Source organism: Harpia harpyja, chromosome W, assembly GCF_026419915.1.
Source record: "Harpia harpyja isolate bHarHar1 chromosome W, bHarHar1 primary haplotype, whole genome shotgun sequence".
Classification (NCBI taxonomy): Eukaryota; Metazoa; Chordata; class Aves; order Accipitriformes; family Accipitridae; genus Harpia; species Harpia harpyja.
In genome coordinates this window covers 21,810,856-21,826,732 of record NC_068968.1, presented here as the reverse complement: position 1 = coordinate 21,826,732, position 15,877 = coordinate 21,810,856, and the positions used below count along the sequence as shown (strand labels likewise).

Sequence of the window (15,877 nt, the reverse complement as noted above, 5' to 3'; positions counted from 1 at the left end):
AGCTACTAATCCATCTAGTAAAGCTTGTCTTTTTTTAATTTTTTTTTCTAAGTAGGCTAGTGAAGAATTACTGGAGTTGGTGACCTTTTCTTTGGAACTAGGAATTTCTTGAGAACTTTTCATCAGTTTTTTTGTTTCTTTTTTTTCCAAAGAACTGGTTTACATGATAAACAACTTATCTGAAATGTGTCAAAAGGTGTTTTCTGTTGTAATTGGAGCAGTTGCTTTCCTTTGTCAAGCTCATAGGTCAGAATTACAGACTATAGTGGAATTGAACTCCTGCATATCAGAATGAGACTTGATGAACAGAAATTCAGCCATGGTAAAAAGAAAAGTAAAGAAGATAGGAAAAGTAACTGTGGGGGCTTTCCTTGTTTGTTTCTTAAATATAAAAACCTTGGAAATGCTTAACAGGAATGTGCTCATTGTACTAAAAAACTACATTTGTGATATTTTAAGTCTCCTCTTTGTTCTGATGGATGTATCTGTTTGAAAGATGCTCTTGATGTGTACGAATGAAGAACAGGGAGCAAGAAATTAATTTTAGCATTTTGTTGTGACTGATACAGTAGATTTAGTCCAGCTCTTTTACAATTATTTTACGAATCAGTTTTTAAGATGGGCAAAACTTTGTGCTCCCTTTCTATTGCTCATAAAGAAGGTTTATAAGAGGACCAGTAGCTCAAAATGGAAGAATAGAATCATAGAATGTCTCAAGTTGGAAGGGACCCATAAGGATCATTGAGTCCAACTCCCTGGTCCTCGCAAGACTACCTAAAACTAAACCATATGACTAAGAGCATTGTCCAGATGCTCCTTGAACTCTGACAGGCTTGGTGCCATGACCACTTCCCTGGGGAGCCTGTTCCAGTGACCAACCACCCTCTCAGTGAAGAACCTTTTCCTAATGTCCAATCTGAACTTCCCCTGACACAACTTCATTCCATTTCCTCATGTCCTATCGCTGGTCACCAGGGAGACGAGATCAGCACCTCCCCCTCCACTGCCCCCCTTGAGGAAGTTGTAGACTGCGATAGGTATTGGGGTTTTGAAATGCTGGTTAAACAGAGTCCTTGCAATAGCAAAAAGAGGATTCTCGGTTTGTTGAACAGAGAAAAGACAACCCTACTCTCAGAAATCCTTCTGATTTTGAACAAAGTAGCAGTAAGTAGTTTTGCAATCTTGATGCTGTAATAGCTGGTAAATCAATTAGGCATTTATTTTCCTCTACCTTTGCTTTTTCTGATTTTTATTCTTAATTTTGATTTTTTTTTTTTAGACTTTTAAGAAAACAGAGGCTAAAAAAGTTAAAACCATCTTCCCTATTTGAAGTTGGCCTCAATTTCTCAGGCAGAACTACTTTGTTGTTGCAGAACAGTCTCACACAGCACTTACCAGATCAGTGGGTTTCTTTTCCCCGACATTAAAATGGGAGTGAATGTTTTTGTGTATCACATGTTCTGCCAGAAAATAATGCTTTCAAGGCATATAATGTTGTTAGTCAGATGTTTAGGAGTGATCCACTCCAATAGCTTATGGATGAAGTTTACTAACTTGTTTTTTTACTAATGATTATCAAACACTGAGGCTGTTTGAGTCAGCATACTGCTCTTATACATTATCTAGACTTGCAGGTACTTTAGTTTTCAGTCCATCTATCCAATTCTTTTTTGAATCCTGATTATTTTTGTTATTTATTGTTATTTTCCAATATTGTTATTTTTGTTAATTGTTATTATCCAAGCCTGTACTCTCATAGTAATCATACAGGAAGTTCTAAGAAATGAAAGCATTTATCTAGAAGTGTTTGCTTCATACTAACAGCTGGAATATTTTAAACCTTACATCCTACTCTGTAATGGAACATTGCTTTGCAATTTTTTGCTCCATATAGCTCATCTTGAAACATTAATATCAGTTGTTTTGAGCTGCTGTAATTGACTAAAAGTTCTCACTGTGTCTTTATAACACCCTAGTAACCAGCATATCTGAACATTTAAGTAGTTTCTGCATTTTAAAGAGGATGTAGCATGGCAAGACATGTCTTTTTTTTATTTTTCCTTGTGGACTGTAGTAAGTCCTGAGTGGACTTTTCTACACTGGCATCTTTTTTCCATTCCAGAATCTTCCTTCATTTAGCCAAAATCCAAGCTATGATTACCCAGCCTTTCAGTGTTGTACAAAAGGCAGGTAATTACAGTCCTTTGGCTGCCCGGTTAAGGACTTTGATACAGTTATAGCACAGCAGTTACTACACATGGAGTAGGTCCACATGATTATTATCTCCCAATGGTGGCCACAGTAGATGTTTTTGAAGAAGGTATTAAAAAAGTAGGACATGAACTGAATATTTTGTCCATAGAGGAAATTAATGTGAAAGATAATTTGGTTTTTTTTCTTTTGTTTGTTTTGTTTAACCCTGGAGCATAGTTGTTAGTATATCTTACAGTTTACGCCTTTTCCTTACCCTACCCCAAAAACCCATTCTCAAACTGTAGTTCCTCTAAGTTCTTATGAATTCAAGTCTAGATGCTCCTTTTTGTCATTTAACTGCAGGTGCTTACTTTATTCCTACTGAATTATTAATAGGGGTAACAAGGTCTATAGGATAACTTGAATCCATCTCAGACTTCACAGAAAATATAGAAGCTCATATTCATTATAATGAGTAATACTGTATTCTGTTGCTAATTCATTCCTTCTATAGGAAAATATGCATTTTTGTATACTTGCAGGTTTGAGCATGTCCTGTGGTAGAGCTGAAACATTATTGCTGATTCATATAATGCATTTTCATACAAAGGGTATGACTAAACAACAAAATCAAGGCATAATTGCAGGATGGGTAATCAGTGATTATAAATAACAGAAGAGCTTAGGGGTTACTTGGTATCTTTCATTTGAGTGTCTCAAAGATTCAATGTGAACATTAACTGATGAATTCACAGAGTACCCTGTGCTGCGTAGTAGTTATCCCTATGTCAGCCATACCCAGAGAGCTTAACTGACTTGCCTGAGATCATATAGTAAGCTAAAATATAAAATAAAATTTGATGCTTTAATCAGTAGACAGCGCTGCATTTTGGACTGTGGAAAATCATAGGAGAGTTTATCAGAATAGGCACTACCTTAGGCTCTGTGTTTTAAATTTCTCTCCTCTCTTTCCTACTTTACAGTAGAGTTCAGAATTTTCTTTGGAAAGATGATTTGAATAATCCTCTAATAATTTCTCCAAGATGCATCTAGTCCAGTTGTGAATAGTAATTGTCAACATGCAACTCCACAAAAATGAAAACATTTCTCTGGTTTCAATGTAGATACAATGGCAAGCAGGTGAATAAAAGCCAGTTCACCAGGAATTTAAGTGACAAGGTAAATTTTGAGTCCCAAAGTACAAACAAGTTTGAAGGGTGTAACTTATAAAGTAGTTCAGCTTGAAACAGTTTGGCATTCAGCCACTGCACAGAAAGAGTTTAATTCACAAACCAAAGCCCCAGTAGGCAGACCCAGCAGGAAAATAAATTTTAAATCTTTGGTGTCATATGCAACTTCTACCTGAGCACTTCAGTGTTTAATGAGAGCAAGATGGAGAAATGCTCCAGTCCCCATCCTGAAGCTGAGAAACTGAAGCACAGGAGGCCTGCAGCTCAAATTCATCATAATTGGCATTTATTCACTCTAGGTTCTCACTGTAGTCAGTGGCCTGCTTCAGATCTTGCCCATTTTTCTGATGGGTGAGTGTCTCTTGATTGCAGAGCAGACCTAGGGAAAGTGGACTCTTTCCTTAGTGTCTCAGGTAGAATGTATCAGCCCAGATTATCTGTCCTGTGGTTGCATAGTACATTTTGTCACAGAGCAGTTGTAGGCCAGTACCATAACCATTAAATCCTGCTGTCAGCTATTTTATCATGTCCTTTATAATGTTTTGGAATTCCTTTAATGTCTAAAAAAATAAGGTACTAACACAGGATTATAATTATGTCCAATGACCTCAAAAAGTAGTAAGTTCCAGTTCGTACTTCACTGTGAAAGGATTATTAAAGGTGTGTTCCCCTTGTCTCCTGCAGTCTTCAGCAAAGTTAATAATCTTCATTAGTCTTGCCAGTGAATTATGGCTGCTAGTGGTGCTATGCACAGCTGTAATTCAGGAGTGTATTGTGGAAGTTGTTCATCCTGGTTTTTCTTCCTCCAGACACTCAATAAGACAGTAGTCTGTAATGTCCTTTACCAGGGATGTTGTATAATAGGAGTTGGAGTCAAAAGAGAGTGGGCATGTATGTGGTCTCACAAAATCCTAAATAAGCTTAATAGTAACAGACATCCTTTTATATGTGTAAATCCTGCCATATTACAGATTTTCTTAAAGAGATTCTAAAAGCCATATTACAAAAAGATACATCCTATACTTTTTTAAAAATAGCCCGTTGAATGCAGATTGCCATATACAATATAGTTAAAATACTCTAGGGACAGATCTTCTTGTCATGGGTACTCAAAAAATGTATACTGAGCATAAAACGCAGCTCTAGGTCTCTGGGCCAAACTCAACGGACGTTAGACTTTCGGTTCTAGTAATGTGATCTGTCACATGAACACCATTTGATTGCATTTAATGGATATCTTTTTGTTAGTAAGAAATTATATGTATTTATGTCACTACAGGTTTATCAACCAAGGTTAACAATTTGGGTTAGCCAGAAACTCTTTCCAACCAGCCCAGGGAATGGGGAATTTCCAAAGGTAAAGTTATTTATGTAATTTCTTTCATCTAACAGCTTATTAAGACTAAAGTTTTCTCTAAAAAAACCCACTGTGAAAGTTCATTAGATTTTATTTTATAACTGCTTCAAGAGAGTAGCCAGCTCTCATGATTTCATCATGAGTTTCATGATATTATATTGTTTCTTAAGGCCTTGACAGTTAAGTGAGGATTTCAGCTTTCATTTTAAAATTATGTTTTTAGCCTTCAGTCTTGCATAAAACATGGACTCTTTCTGGCTTACATACCAAAAAGAAAACATACTAATTTTCAAAAGCTCATGTTTCTTAAGCCTGTCTCGTGATTTTAAACAGCTTGACATCTGAGTTTTGAATGCCTGATTTTAGTAATTCTCACGTAGCAATATAGAGGAAAAAGTAAATGATAATGCAGGAGGAGGGAAGGGGTGATTTGTTCTTTATTTTCTTTTTCTTTTGTTAAGTTTTTTGTTTCTGCTTGAGTAGCAAGCATACAAAGATGGCAGTCTTCATTTGAGTTTGACAAGGAGTAAGTACCCTGTTAACATAAATGCAGAAGATGTGGCATATTATATAAGACTGATAAGGTTTTGTTCTGTTACCATAACTGGTTTCATAAACCCCAAATTGGACATGAAATTTGAATAGGAAAATAAAACCGTTACTCAGAACCACAGAACATGTGTGTTTTATTCTCATATTCTTGTTGATTAATGACTCAAAATCTGGCAAAAAAATTGGCAGGTAAGCAAAGGAAAGAGTACATGGAAAATTGTTTTGATTAAATTCCATTTACTATCTAGACTGCAGAGCCCTGTTAACAAAATTTTGCTATTCAATCTGGATAACACTATAATTTCCACACTTTTTCTTTATAAACAAAGTCCTAAAATTCATAGCTAGGCTACATTTGTGTGTATCAGATCTGCAGACTCGTGTGAGCATGCTTAGTTTTAAATTAACGTATATGACAGTACTGTCATTCTTAACATTTAAAATATTTCAGAAGTTCAGCTAAATAGGCTGATAGCAATGCTAGATTAAGATGAATGTGCTATATACAGTCACACATATTAATGGATTTCATAATCAGCTGTGTGTTAACTAGTTGATTTTCATTCACGCTTTTTAAGTTAGCAGTTTTTCCTGAGTTGTCATTCATCATTATACACAGTTGCTCCTGAAACATTTATTCCTATAAAGCTATGAACTATGTGCAGCATAGTTAGTAACAATGCTGCATTATACTGGATTTATGAATAGCCATGTTTTTAGTGTTGTACATAGCTTTGAAAAAGTATATCAAAAGAGATAATGGTTTCTGAACTAGTCAGAAAAATATTATACATTTTTCTTTAAAGTGATTGGATTCCTGCTTTTTAAATTCCATGCATTTGTTCTAGGTTTTATGTAAGTTTTCAAAAGATATTTGGCATATGCTTAGGATGACCGGTTTTTAGAACTAGCTCCAAATTTTCTTTCATAATTGAGTTTCAAAAGCAACTTGAATATTAGTTGCATACAATCCAGCTTCCAGCTTTAACAGAAACTGAGTGTCTGTTTTTTCACCAAGCTTATAAAATTAATCAGGGTAAACTGCTGAAGAAGACTTCAGAAAGTACCCAGTCCTTCAGTTTGACGGTTTTATGTACTCATTGTTAATCTAAACAGGTTGAACTACTGAAAGAATAAAAGAATAGATTTTTAAAAACTCTTAATTTCATATAAAAGATGCAATCAACAAGTATAAAATGATATATTTATTAAAGACAACTTATTTCCAGACCTAGAAGGGTCATATGGGACTTTTTATCTTATGATTGTATGGCAGAATTTCAGGACTCAGATTGTTTTCACAGCTGAAAATGAACTGCCCAACACTGCTTATGGAAATTTGCCCAGATCTTTGGTCTGTGTGGTGTGCCTGTTTGCATGTGTAAGTTTCTAGTTTTTTTCTCATATTCTGTAATGATACACAAGTAGCAAATTTAGTCAACAAAAAAGCAAAAAATATTATCACAAGGATGGAATTTTCTAGAGTTCTGAGGAAACATGCTTTGTGCAGTCACTAAAATTTTTTTCAACAACTTACAATATATTACTAGTTAAACACAATTTTTTTAAGGTCCCATTGTGACATATCATCAGCAAAGTATTTTAATCACACAGCCTTTAGTCCTCCTACTAATGCTTAAACCGAAATGTATATTTAAGTGCTTTGCTAAATAAGCATAGACTTGAGCCAGTGGGGCAGAATGTTTAAGTATGGTTAACAAAAAACTGAGATAGCTAACTAACATAGCACCATTTCTTTACTTGTCCAGAGACCATAATAATACACTGCAGTACCTTTAGAGTGCCAATAGGAAAAGAATAAATGCTCTTTTCAATGAAGTATTATAGGCAAGTCACTTATTAGTGTATGCTAGCTGCTTAAGATGTAAGGTGTTTAAAAGATGAGAGGTCTAAGCTCTGAAAGGTTCTCTTAATGAGGCAATCTCACAACTAAGACACACTTTCCATGTTGGAGGCCAAGTGGAGTCATAAAATGGACCTTGGCATATAAAAAAAGCAATTAAGCAATGTAATTCATTGGTAGATAATACCATTAACATTAATTTTTTGGCTATTCACATTAGTACTGAGTTATATTTTTAAAGGGCTCAATGCCATCTGTAGATTTGTGGCCATGAGTTTTGCATTCATGATATTGAGACACTGTGACTGTGTTTTGTGCTTCATGTGTGCAAAATGGATAATTGCTAGTTATCATCCGTATTTGTATGCCAAAATAACTGCACATGCAACATGTGCAGGTGCAGTTTTAGGCCTGAGCTGTTCTAGCTCTTGTGAAGGGCACAGAAATTGCTTGATTTGGTGGTAGCAAGAAATATAATTTTGAGGAATAGTATAGCATGTACAACTGATGGTGAGCTGTGGAAAGGGTTGTCACTCCATAGCTTCTTCCCCTGTAGCTTTGATAGGATTGTTGGGGTCTTCCCCAGCTGCAACAAATGGCCGAATTCCCCAGCTCAGCTGAGGAGGGGGCTTGTTGTCTTAAGTCTTTTGTATTTCGGCTGCCAGGGCACACTTGTTCAGCTCAAAGACATTTCCTCAGATGTTCCAAGGCTTGCCTATTTTTTAAACAATCTTTTCTTCCCTGTGCTGCTAATATTTACAGTTGATAAAGCTATGTTTAGTATGTGTTTACTTCTAAACTACACTTACTTAGAGGACTATAAAAACCTTAGGATGTGAAAAAGGAAGGAAGATCCCATCAGACAGATTTTGTAGAAGCACAGCTGATATTGTTTTTCCTCTCTGCAGGGATATCTTCCTATCTCAAAGGAAGTAAATCGCAAGAAGAAAAGTGAGGCTGAAGTGGCATTCCTGACTCCAGTAAATGGCTATGGACATGATTTCATCAAAATCAATTACCCCTACTCTTTTCAGTCATAACTCTTCCATTTGTATTACATATTGTTCTATGGGTTTGATGAGGTCATGGTGTCATATATCAGGAATTGTTTCTGTGTAAATCAAGTGTAAGAAGAAACTATGGGACTCTGAGCCTTGCTTTAGAGAATAATAGTGAAAAAAAAGTGTATCATAAAATTAGTTTTTAACATTCTGACTCAAGTGAAAGCTCTCAGAATTTCACACTGTGAATCCATGTTTACAAACGTTACAAGTGGGCCTTCAGGCCTGGTTCTGCCACAGCAAAGTCTTCCACTACTCAAACTCCACAGCTCACGTGCAACTGGTAAACTGCTCGCCCTCTCTGTTTCCACCATCCCTAACTGCTTCTTGCAGAGGCTGAGTCCCCCCCTTTTTTTTTTTCATTTAGATGCAACAATCGTAGTAGTTTATTTTCATCAATTGTCTGTATATCTCTATATTTTATCCATGTACTCTTTTGATGTATAGAAGTAGCATGAAACTCATGGTTTCCTTGTGGTAAGTGATTGTGATGCTGCCACAGGATTTGAGACACTGATGAATGGTGCTATTTTGGACTTTAAATATGCTCCTTGGCAAGGTAGCTCTGATGGTATTGGGTTTTTATTTCCATGTTCTGAGAAGGTGTTGGTACTTTGTTTTTCTGAATGTTGTTCTTTAGACTGGACTGATTTGTTTACTTGTGTATTCAGTGTGGCTTGCTTATTCAGTGCTGTAGGTGAGTAACTACTTAAAGTGTACAAGCAAGGAACTGATTCCCTATCAGGGTACACTCACAAACATGCAGTTATAGTGGGAGCAATCACAAAACTGTAATTTACTTAAAATTTCCTTTCTGATTCCTAGCCACCTAACTTGGAGAAAGACAAGCAATAATTTTTCATCACTTTCAAAATTTCTTTTAGGTTTTTTTGTCTTTTTTTAAAGCCTTTTTGAAAGAAAGGACAAGTCTTAATGTCTTCTTCAAATCCATAAAATAGAGGATAATAGGGGGAAAGGGTACATTTCCAAAGTACTGTCAGCATGTGGATTTTACTTTTTTGTTCTTGCTCCCAGAGAACTAACAATACAAAATGCAAAGCTAAACAGTATCATCTACTCATGGAATGTTGTTGTGCTAGACACAGTCTGAAAGCCCACCTTAATTTTTTAGATAACTCTTGTCTTTTATCTCTTCCTTTTACAGGGCAAGCTTTGTTCTGGTTTCACTTCTGACTGTTAAATACCAATGCATGCGCTGCACTTCCTAGATTTCTTTCCTTTCCCCACTTTCTATATCCCTCTTCTTGTATGTTTTATTTTCCAATAGTTTAGATACATCTACTGTGCTGTATATAGAACAAGAAACAATATTCAGTATTTGTAGCATTTATGTATAGTTGCAGTTGTATACCGCTGAAAATGCAGGCTTTTGTAACAATGTGGTCTTTAATAATGCACTACAAGTACCCAATGTATTTTAGCTATTTTAGTAGGATTTGTTCAATAAATATGCAAGCTCTAAAGGTAGCCATGATGTCTCTGTTTTCTTACTGTAAAGGGAGGGCTCCTTTACTATATCTTTGCACCTGTTCTTTACATGACTTCTGAGTTTATTTCATAAATATATGGTAATGTAAAAGGTAATTCCTTTTGAATTGTTGTCTGCTAAACAATAGCTATTAAGATAACCTAAATACCAGATCTGGATCTGGGAAATGATAGCTGCCAGAGCTATCTTTTTTAAGATTTGCAAGTAGCTGGGTCAGATGTGATAGTTGATGCCATTTTTAGTAATCCTAGGAGGAGACTGTGGGGTTGTATGCATGGCAAGTACAATACATTTCATTTTCCATCCCTGATAAACAAAACTGAATTAAAAGGCCTTTTTTCTATTATGTGTAAGTTAGTTTTAGAGAATGTTGATATATGCAAAAACAGTTTTATCAGTAATATCTGCATTTGTTTGGTTTAGAATGTTTATTGGTTTCATTTAACATAGAACACAAATTTAGCAGCATTTTTTTAAAACACAAGCAGAGATCTACCAATTAACAGCAGATGCAGGTCTGCTCCTGAAGTTTTCCAGTCATGAGACCAAATGAATGCAATTACATATGCCATGAGTGTTTATCCCACTAAGTGAATTTACATGGGGATTGAGTTTAGCTTGATGACTTTGTGTCTGTACTGGTTTTGGCTGGGATAGAGTTAAATTTCTTCACAGTAGCTGGTATGGGGCTGTGTTTTGGATTTGTGCTGAAAACAGTGTTGATAATACAGGGATGTTTTTGTTACTGTTGAACAGTGCTTACACAGAGTCAAGGCCTTTTCTATTTCTCACACCACCCCACCAGCGAGGAGGCTGGGGGTGCACAAGAAGTTGGGAGAGGACACAGCTGGGACAGCTGACCCCAACTGACCAAAGGGATATTCCATACCATATGACATCATACTCAGGAAATAAAACTGGGGGAATGGAGGTTGGTAGGGGCTGCTGTTGCTTGGGGACTGGCTGGGCATCGATTTGAGGTATTGCGGTGGGTTTTTTTGCATCACTTATTTTTTTCTTGGTTTTGTTTTTTCCCCCCCTTGATTGTTTTCTTTTTTTTTTTTTCTCTTTTTAAAATTATTAAGCTGTCTTTATATCAACCCACAAGTTTTCTCACTTTTACCCTTTTACAACATTATTGTGCTGGTTTTGGCTGGGATAGAGTTAAATTTCTTCATAGTAGCTGGTATGGGGCTATGTTTTGGATTTGTGCTGAAAATAGTGTTGATAATACAGGGATGTTTTAGTTATTGCTGAACAGTGCTTACACAGAGTCAAGGCCTTTTCTGCTTCTCACACCACCCCACCAGTGAGTAGGCTGGGGGTGCACAAGAAGTTGGGAGGGGACACAGCTGGGACAGCTGACCAACTGACCAAAGGGATATTCCAGACCATATGATATCATGCTCAGCATATAAATGCTGGGGGAAGAAGAAGGAAGGGGGGACGTTCGGAGTGATGGCATTTGTCTTCCCATGTAACCGTTACACGTGATGGACCCCTGCTTTCCTGGAGATGGCTCTAAACACCTGCCTGCCGATGGGAAGTAGTGAATGAATTCCTTGTTTTGCTTTGCTTGCGTGCGTGGCTTTTGCTTTACCTATTAATCTGTCTTTATCACAACCCATGAGTTTTCTCACTTTTACCCTTCTGATTCTCTTCCCCATCCCACCAGGGGGAAGTGAGTGAGCAGCTGTGTGGTGCTTAGTTGCTGGCCGGGGTTAAACCACAACAATTAGAGACTGAAATTTGCCAAGGATGATTGATTATGATTGATAGAGGCTTCCTAACCATTCAAAGGTCACCTATACTACCGCATCACCAATAGTGGCTGTACCATGTATGAACCATCAGCTTCGTAAGATTTGGGGGGAAAAAAAAAAAAGGCTTACAGAGTGACCATACCTTAAAAAAACCCCTACAGTATGATTATTTAAAGGAATGCACATAGGATTTCATATATGTTTTCTTCCTTTTAATGATCTATGAAATAATTATTAGACATGGTTGCAAAGAAACTGTCCAGTTTGGACTGTCTGGGATATTATCTACATGAATCATGTTTGCTCCTGTCTGTTGTACAAAACTGACTCTGGGCTCAAAATCATCCTGAAGTCCTAGCTGCCCTTTTTTGCAGGGGGCATGTAGTCTGTGCTCTGACATGGGGCCTGGGCCAATGGCACCTTCTTTGCAGCCATCGCAAATGAAGTCCCAAGGGACAGGCCCTTACTGTTGAATAAAATCAGATGGGTTGAGGGCTTGGAGGTTTAGTGAAGAAGGAAGATCTCCATATGCAAAACTCTCACAGCTTTCCCAAAAGCCTGCCCCAGTCATCTCCCCCCTCCCCCAACCCAAAATGCCACTGATCTCTCCCAGCTGTATGCTCAATGCAGCTACAGCACAACTGAACTTTGTGGCATCAAGAATGACGGCAAAAGAAGTTATATTATTCTCATCCTTGGGATAGTAACATTTATTTTTCCATATGCCAAAAAGAGACCTTAAGCTGGATCTGAGAATCAACAGTATAAAAGTTGATCTAGGGAGGTGGTGATAGGGCAAGGGAGGGGAACAGAGCAGATTAGTGCTCCTCTGATTGTCAAGGAGGCTTCCTGTGGGTGGAAAAATGATGAAAACAACTGAAAAAGCGGTGAATGTGTCTCAGTTAGTTGATGCGGTACAGCATGACAAACTCCCCTGTTAACCCCCTTGTTAAATAATTATTTGTGCAATAGAAAGACTAGTGAGAGTATTTTTAAGGCATTATTATCAAGTAGATTAGTTCAGGAAACCTTGGTTCTATCTCACAAACTTTCTAATAACATCTCATGTAGGATCTGGCAAATCAGTCTTTGTCCCTCATCAAAGCAAATTTAAAAGATCAAAGATTAAATGACTGGAAGTTGCTCCCTGACCACCAGAAGTGACCTCCCTGATACCAGAAGTTGATGCCTGTACACCAGAAGTTGATGCCTGTACACCAGAAGTTGCTGTCTGACGCCAGAAGTATTCTTCTGCCAACCAGAATTTTCTGTCTCCATACCAGAACTCCCACAGTGACACTGGAAGTGCCCTTCTACACACTTCCTACACCCCTAAACCTAAAGACCTCGGAGACTAACCCTAAGACCCCAACCCTAGGAGTCACTAACCCTAGAGGGCACTAGGCAGATAAAATCACTAATTAGGAACTATTTATTGTTAGCATCCCAACTTCTCATGCACCCCCAGCCTATTCATTTGTAGGGCAGTCTGAGAAGCAGAGAAGGCCTTGATGCTGTGTAAGCACTGTTCAGCAGTAACTAAAATATCAGTGTGTTATCAACACTGTTTTAATCACAAATCCAAAACATAGCAACATACAAGCTAGTCTGAAGAAAATTAACTCTATCCCGGCCTAAACCAGTACACAGCCAGTCAGCCCCCAGAATATATTGGTGCATGGGTGTTACAGATGTACGACTAACCAAATCCAACAGGTGTTAAAACTCAGATTTATTCTTCAGCAAAAGTTAGTTAGAAGTCCGGTAACATTTTATAAAACCACAGGCTCAATGATGTAAAGAGAACTAATACTACCCAGCCGACTTAAGAATCGCCAAGATTTAAAGTGATGGCTCAAAATGTGCATATCATTCTGTCCTGGTTTCAGCTGGGATAGAGTTAACTGTCTTCCTAGTAGCTGGTACAGTGCTATGTTTTGAGTTCAGTATGTGAAGAATGTTGATAACACTGATGTTTTCAGTTGTTGCTCAGTAGTGTTTAGACTAATGTCAAGGATTTTTCAGCTTCTCATGCCCAGCCAGTGAGAAAGCTGGAGGGGCACAAGAAGTTGGCACAGGACACAGCCAGGGCACCTGACCCAAACTGGCCAACGGTGTATTCCATACCATGTGACGTCCCATCCAGTTTAGGAACGGGGAAGTGGGGGGGGGCAGGGATTCACCGCTCGGGGACTGGCTGGGTGTCGGTCGGCGGGTGGTGAGCAATTGCACTGTGCATCATTTGTACATTCCAATCCTTTCATTATTGCTGTTGTCATTTTATTAGTGTTATCATTATCATTATTAGTTTCTTCTTTTCTGTTCTATTAAACCGTTCTTATCTCAACCCACGGGTTTTGCTTCTTTTCCCGATTTTCTCCCCCATCCCACTGAGTGGGGGGGAGTGAGTGAGCGGCTGCGTGGTGTTTAGTTGCTGGCTGGGGTTAAACCACGACAGTCCTTTTTGGCGCCCAACGTGGGGCACGAAGGGTTGAGATAACGACAAACCTGACCAGAGCTTGTTAAAACAAATTTGTTATAAGCATTCATTATATCGGTCTAATAGTCGCTGGTCATTATGTTGATTTATGTGTTCTTAGAGTTGTTGCTCTGGTTTTTAAAGTTCTGTTATGTATCACCTCGCTTGCTGTATGTAGTCCCTCTTCTGCTGCTTATCATCCGTGGGAGGTGGATTAAGGTTTTCGCTTTGATGTATTGTATAACACTGGTTTATGGTATGATAAAGTCGTCAGCTGTGGGATTAATCCGGTACTTGCACCCAGCATTGTCACCTTTATACTGTGGAAGCCATCTGTGGGAAACTATTAATAATTATACCATTTACCTTTCCTCCTTGGAAAACCAGTCTATGGGTGGGATACCTTTCTTCCCCTCTCCTTTCTCCTTCAGTCCAGTTACAATGGTGTTTGAGAATTTTGAAAAATTTGAATACTCTTGGGATGTTGGGACCAGCACGGTCCTAGCCCTACTGCTAGGAATTAGCATGCTTCTGAATGTGGTCCAGCTCTCGTTTAAGGTTAAACAACTATTTAAGAAAATCACCCAGAGATCTGCCCCAAGGCTGGATAATTATGAGTGGCAGGGTGTGTGGGGTAGTATGGGCAAGTACCTAGAAAAGTGGGCACCTCCAATGTTTTGGAAATTCACCCCTGAACAAGTGCAGAATCCAGAAGAACTAGTAAAATATTTGGAAAAGGTATGCTGTCACCCCGGCAGCTCCAGAGAGATACAAATTACTGCAACGTGCTGGGGCCTGGCCCATGCCTATCGAGCCCTGTTCGACACCACTCAGTACCCTCAAGGGGAAGAGAAGGTCTCTGGACCTAACAACAAAACGATGAGCACTGCGGTCACTCAAACCTCGGCAACGGGCACTGCGGCCCCTCCAGCCCCGGCGACGAGCACTGTGGCTACCCAAACCTCAGCGACAGGCACTGTAGCCCCTCCAGCCTCGGCAATGAGCACGGCAGCTACCCAAACCTTGGCAACAGACACTGCGGTTATCCAAGACCCGGCGAGCGGTACTGCAACTGAACCAGGGGACCAAACTGCACCAGTATCAGTTGCCCCCGTACAGAAAAAGAAATATACAAAAAAATCAGTTCGCTTAGCGAAGGATGAAGGCGAACCAGGGTCATCACGGGAACAGGAGGAAGAGGCAGAACCAGAGGTAATAACCCGGTCCCTATCCTTGAGTGAGCTGCGGGATATGCGAAAAGATTTTGGCCGCCGTATAGGTGAGCATATTATCACCTGGCTCCTCCGATGCTGGGACAATGGGGCTAATAGCTTGGAATTAGAAGGTAGGGAAGCCAAGCAGCTGGGATCGCTTGCCAGGGAAGGTGGCATTGACAAGGAAATTGGAAGAGGGACACAAGCCATTAGCCTCTGGAGGCGACTCCTGTCAAGTGTGAAGGAAAGGTACCCCTTTAAGGAAGATGTTATATGTCAATCAAGCAAGTGGACAACCATGGAAAAAGGTATCCAATATCTGAGGGAATTAGCTGTGCTAGAGACAATTCATCATGATCCGGACAACCCACAATTACCCAAAGATCCAGACAAAGTCCAATGCACACGACCCATGTGGCGGAAGTTTGTACGGAGCGCACCATCGTCCTATGCCAACTCACTGGCAATAATGACCTGGAAAGACGAAGAGGCACCGACAGTGGATGAAGTGGCTCGCCAACTCCGTCAATACGAAGAAAATCTCTCCTCCTCCCTACAAGCCTGCATTTCGGCTGTGGAGAAGCTGTCCGAGGATTTCCAGCAATTCAAAGAGGAGATGTCCTGTTGCCCACCTGTAAGGACCAATGTCTCAGCTATTAGGAGTGAGCGCTCCTCTGCCCAAGAGAGAGAATAT

The 15,877-nt window shown here is 39.0% G+C and overlaps 1 protein-coding gene across 1 annotated transcript in view; it reads left to right on the top strand.

Moving 5' to 3' along the window:
• The window catches only part of LOC128136184 (neuronal regeneration-related protein-like), a 31,531-nt gene extending 21,830 nt beyond the window's left edge, over nt 1-9,701 (top strand). Inside the window, exons 3-4 of the mRNA XM_052775368.1 lie at nt 4,663-4,740; nt 8,065-9,701. Of these exons, the coding sequence (XP_052631328.1) occupies nt 4,663-4,740; nt 8,065-8,196 (210 nt within the window). The 3' untranslated portion in view covers nt 8,197-9,701. The remainder of the gene's footprint in view (nt 1-4,662; nt 4,741-8,064) is intronic.
• The last annotated feature ends 6,176 nt before the right edge of the window (nt 9,702-15,877 follow it).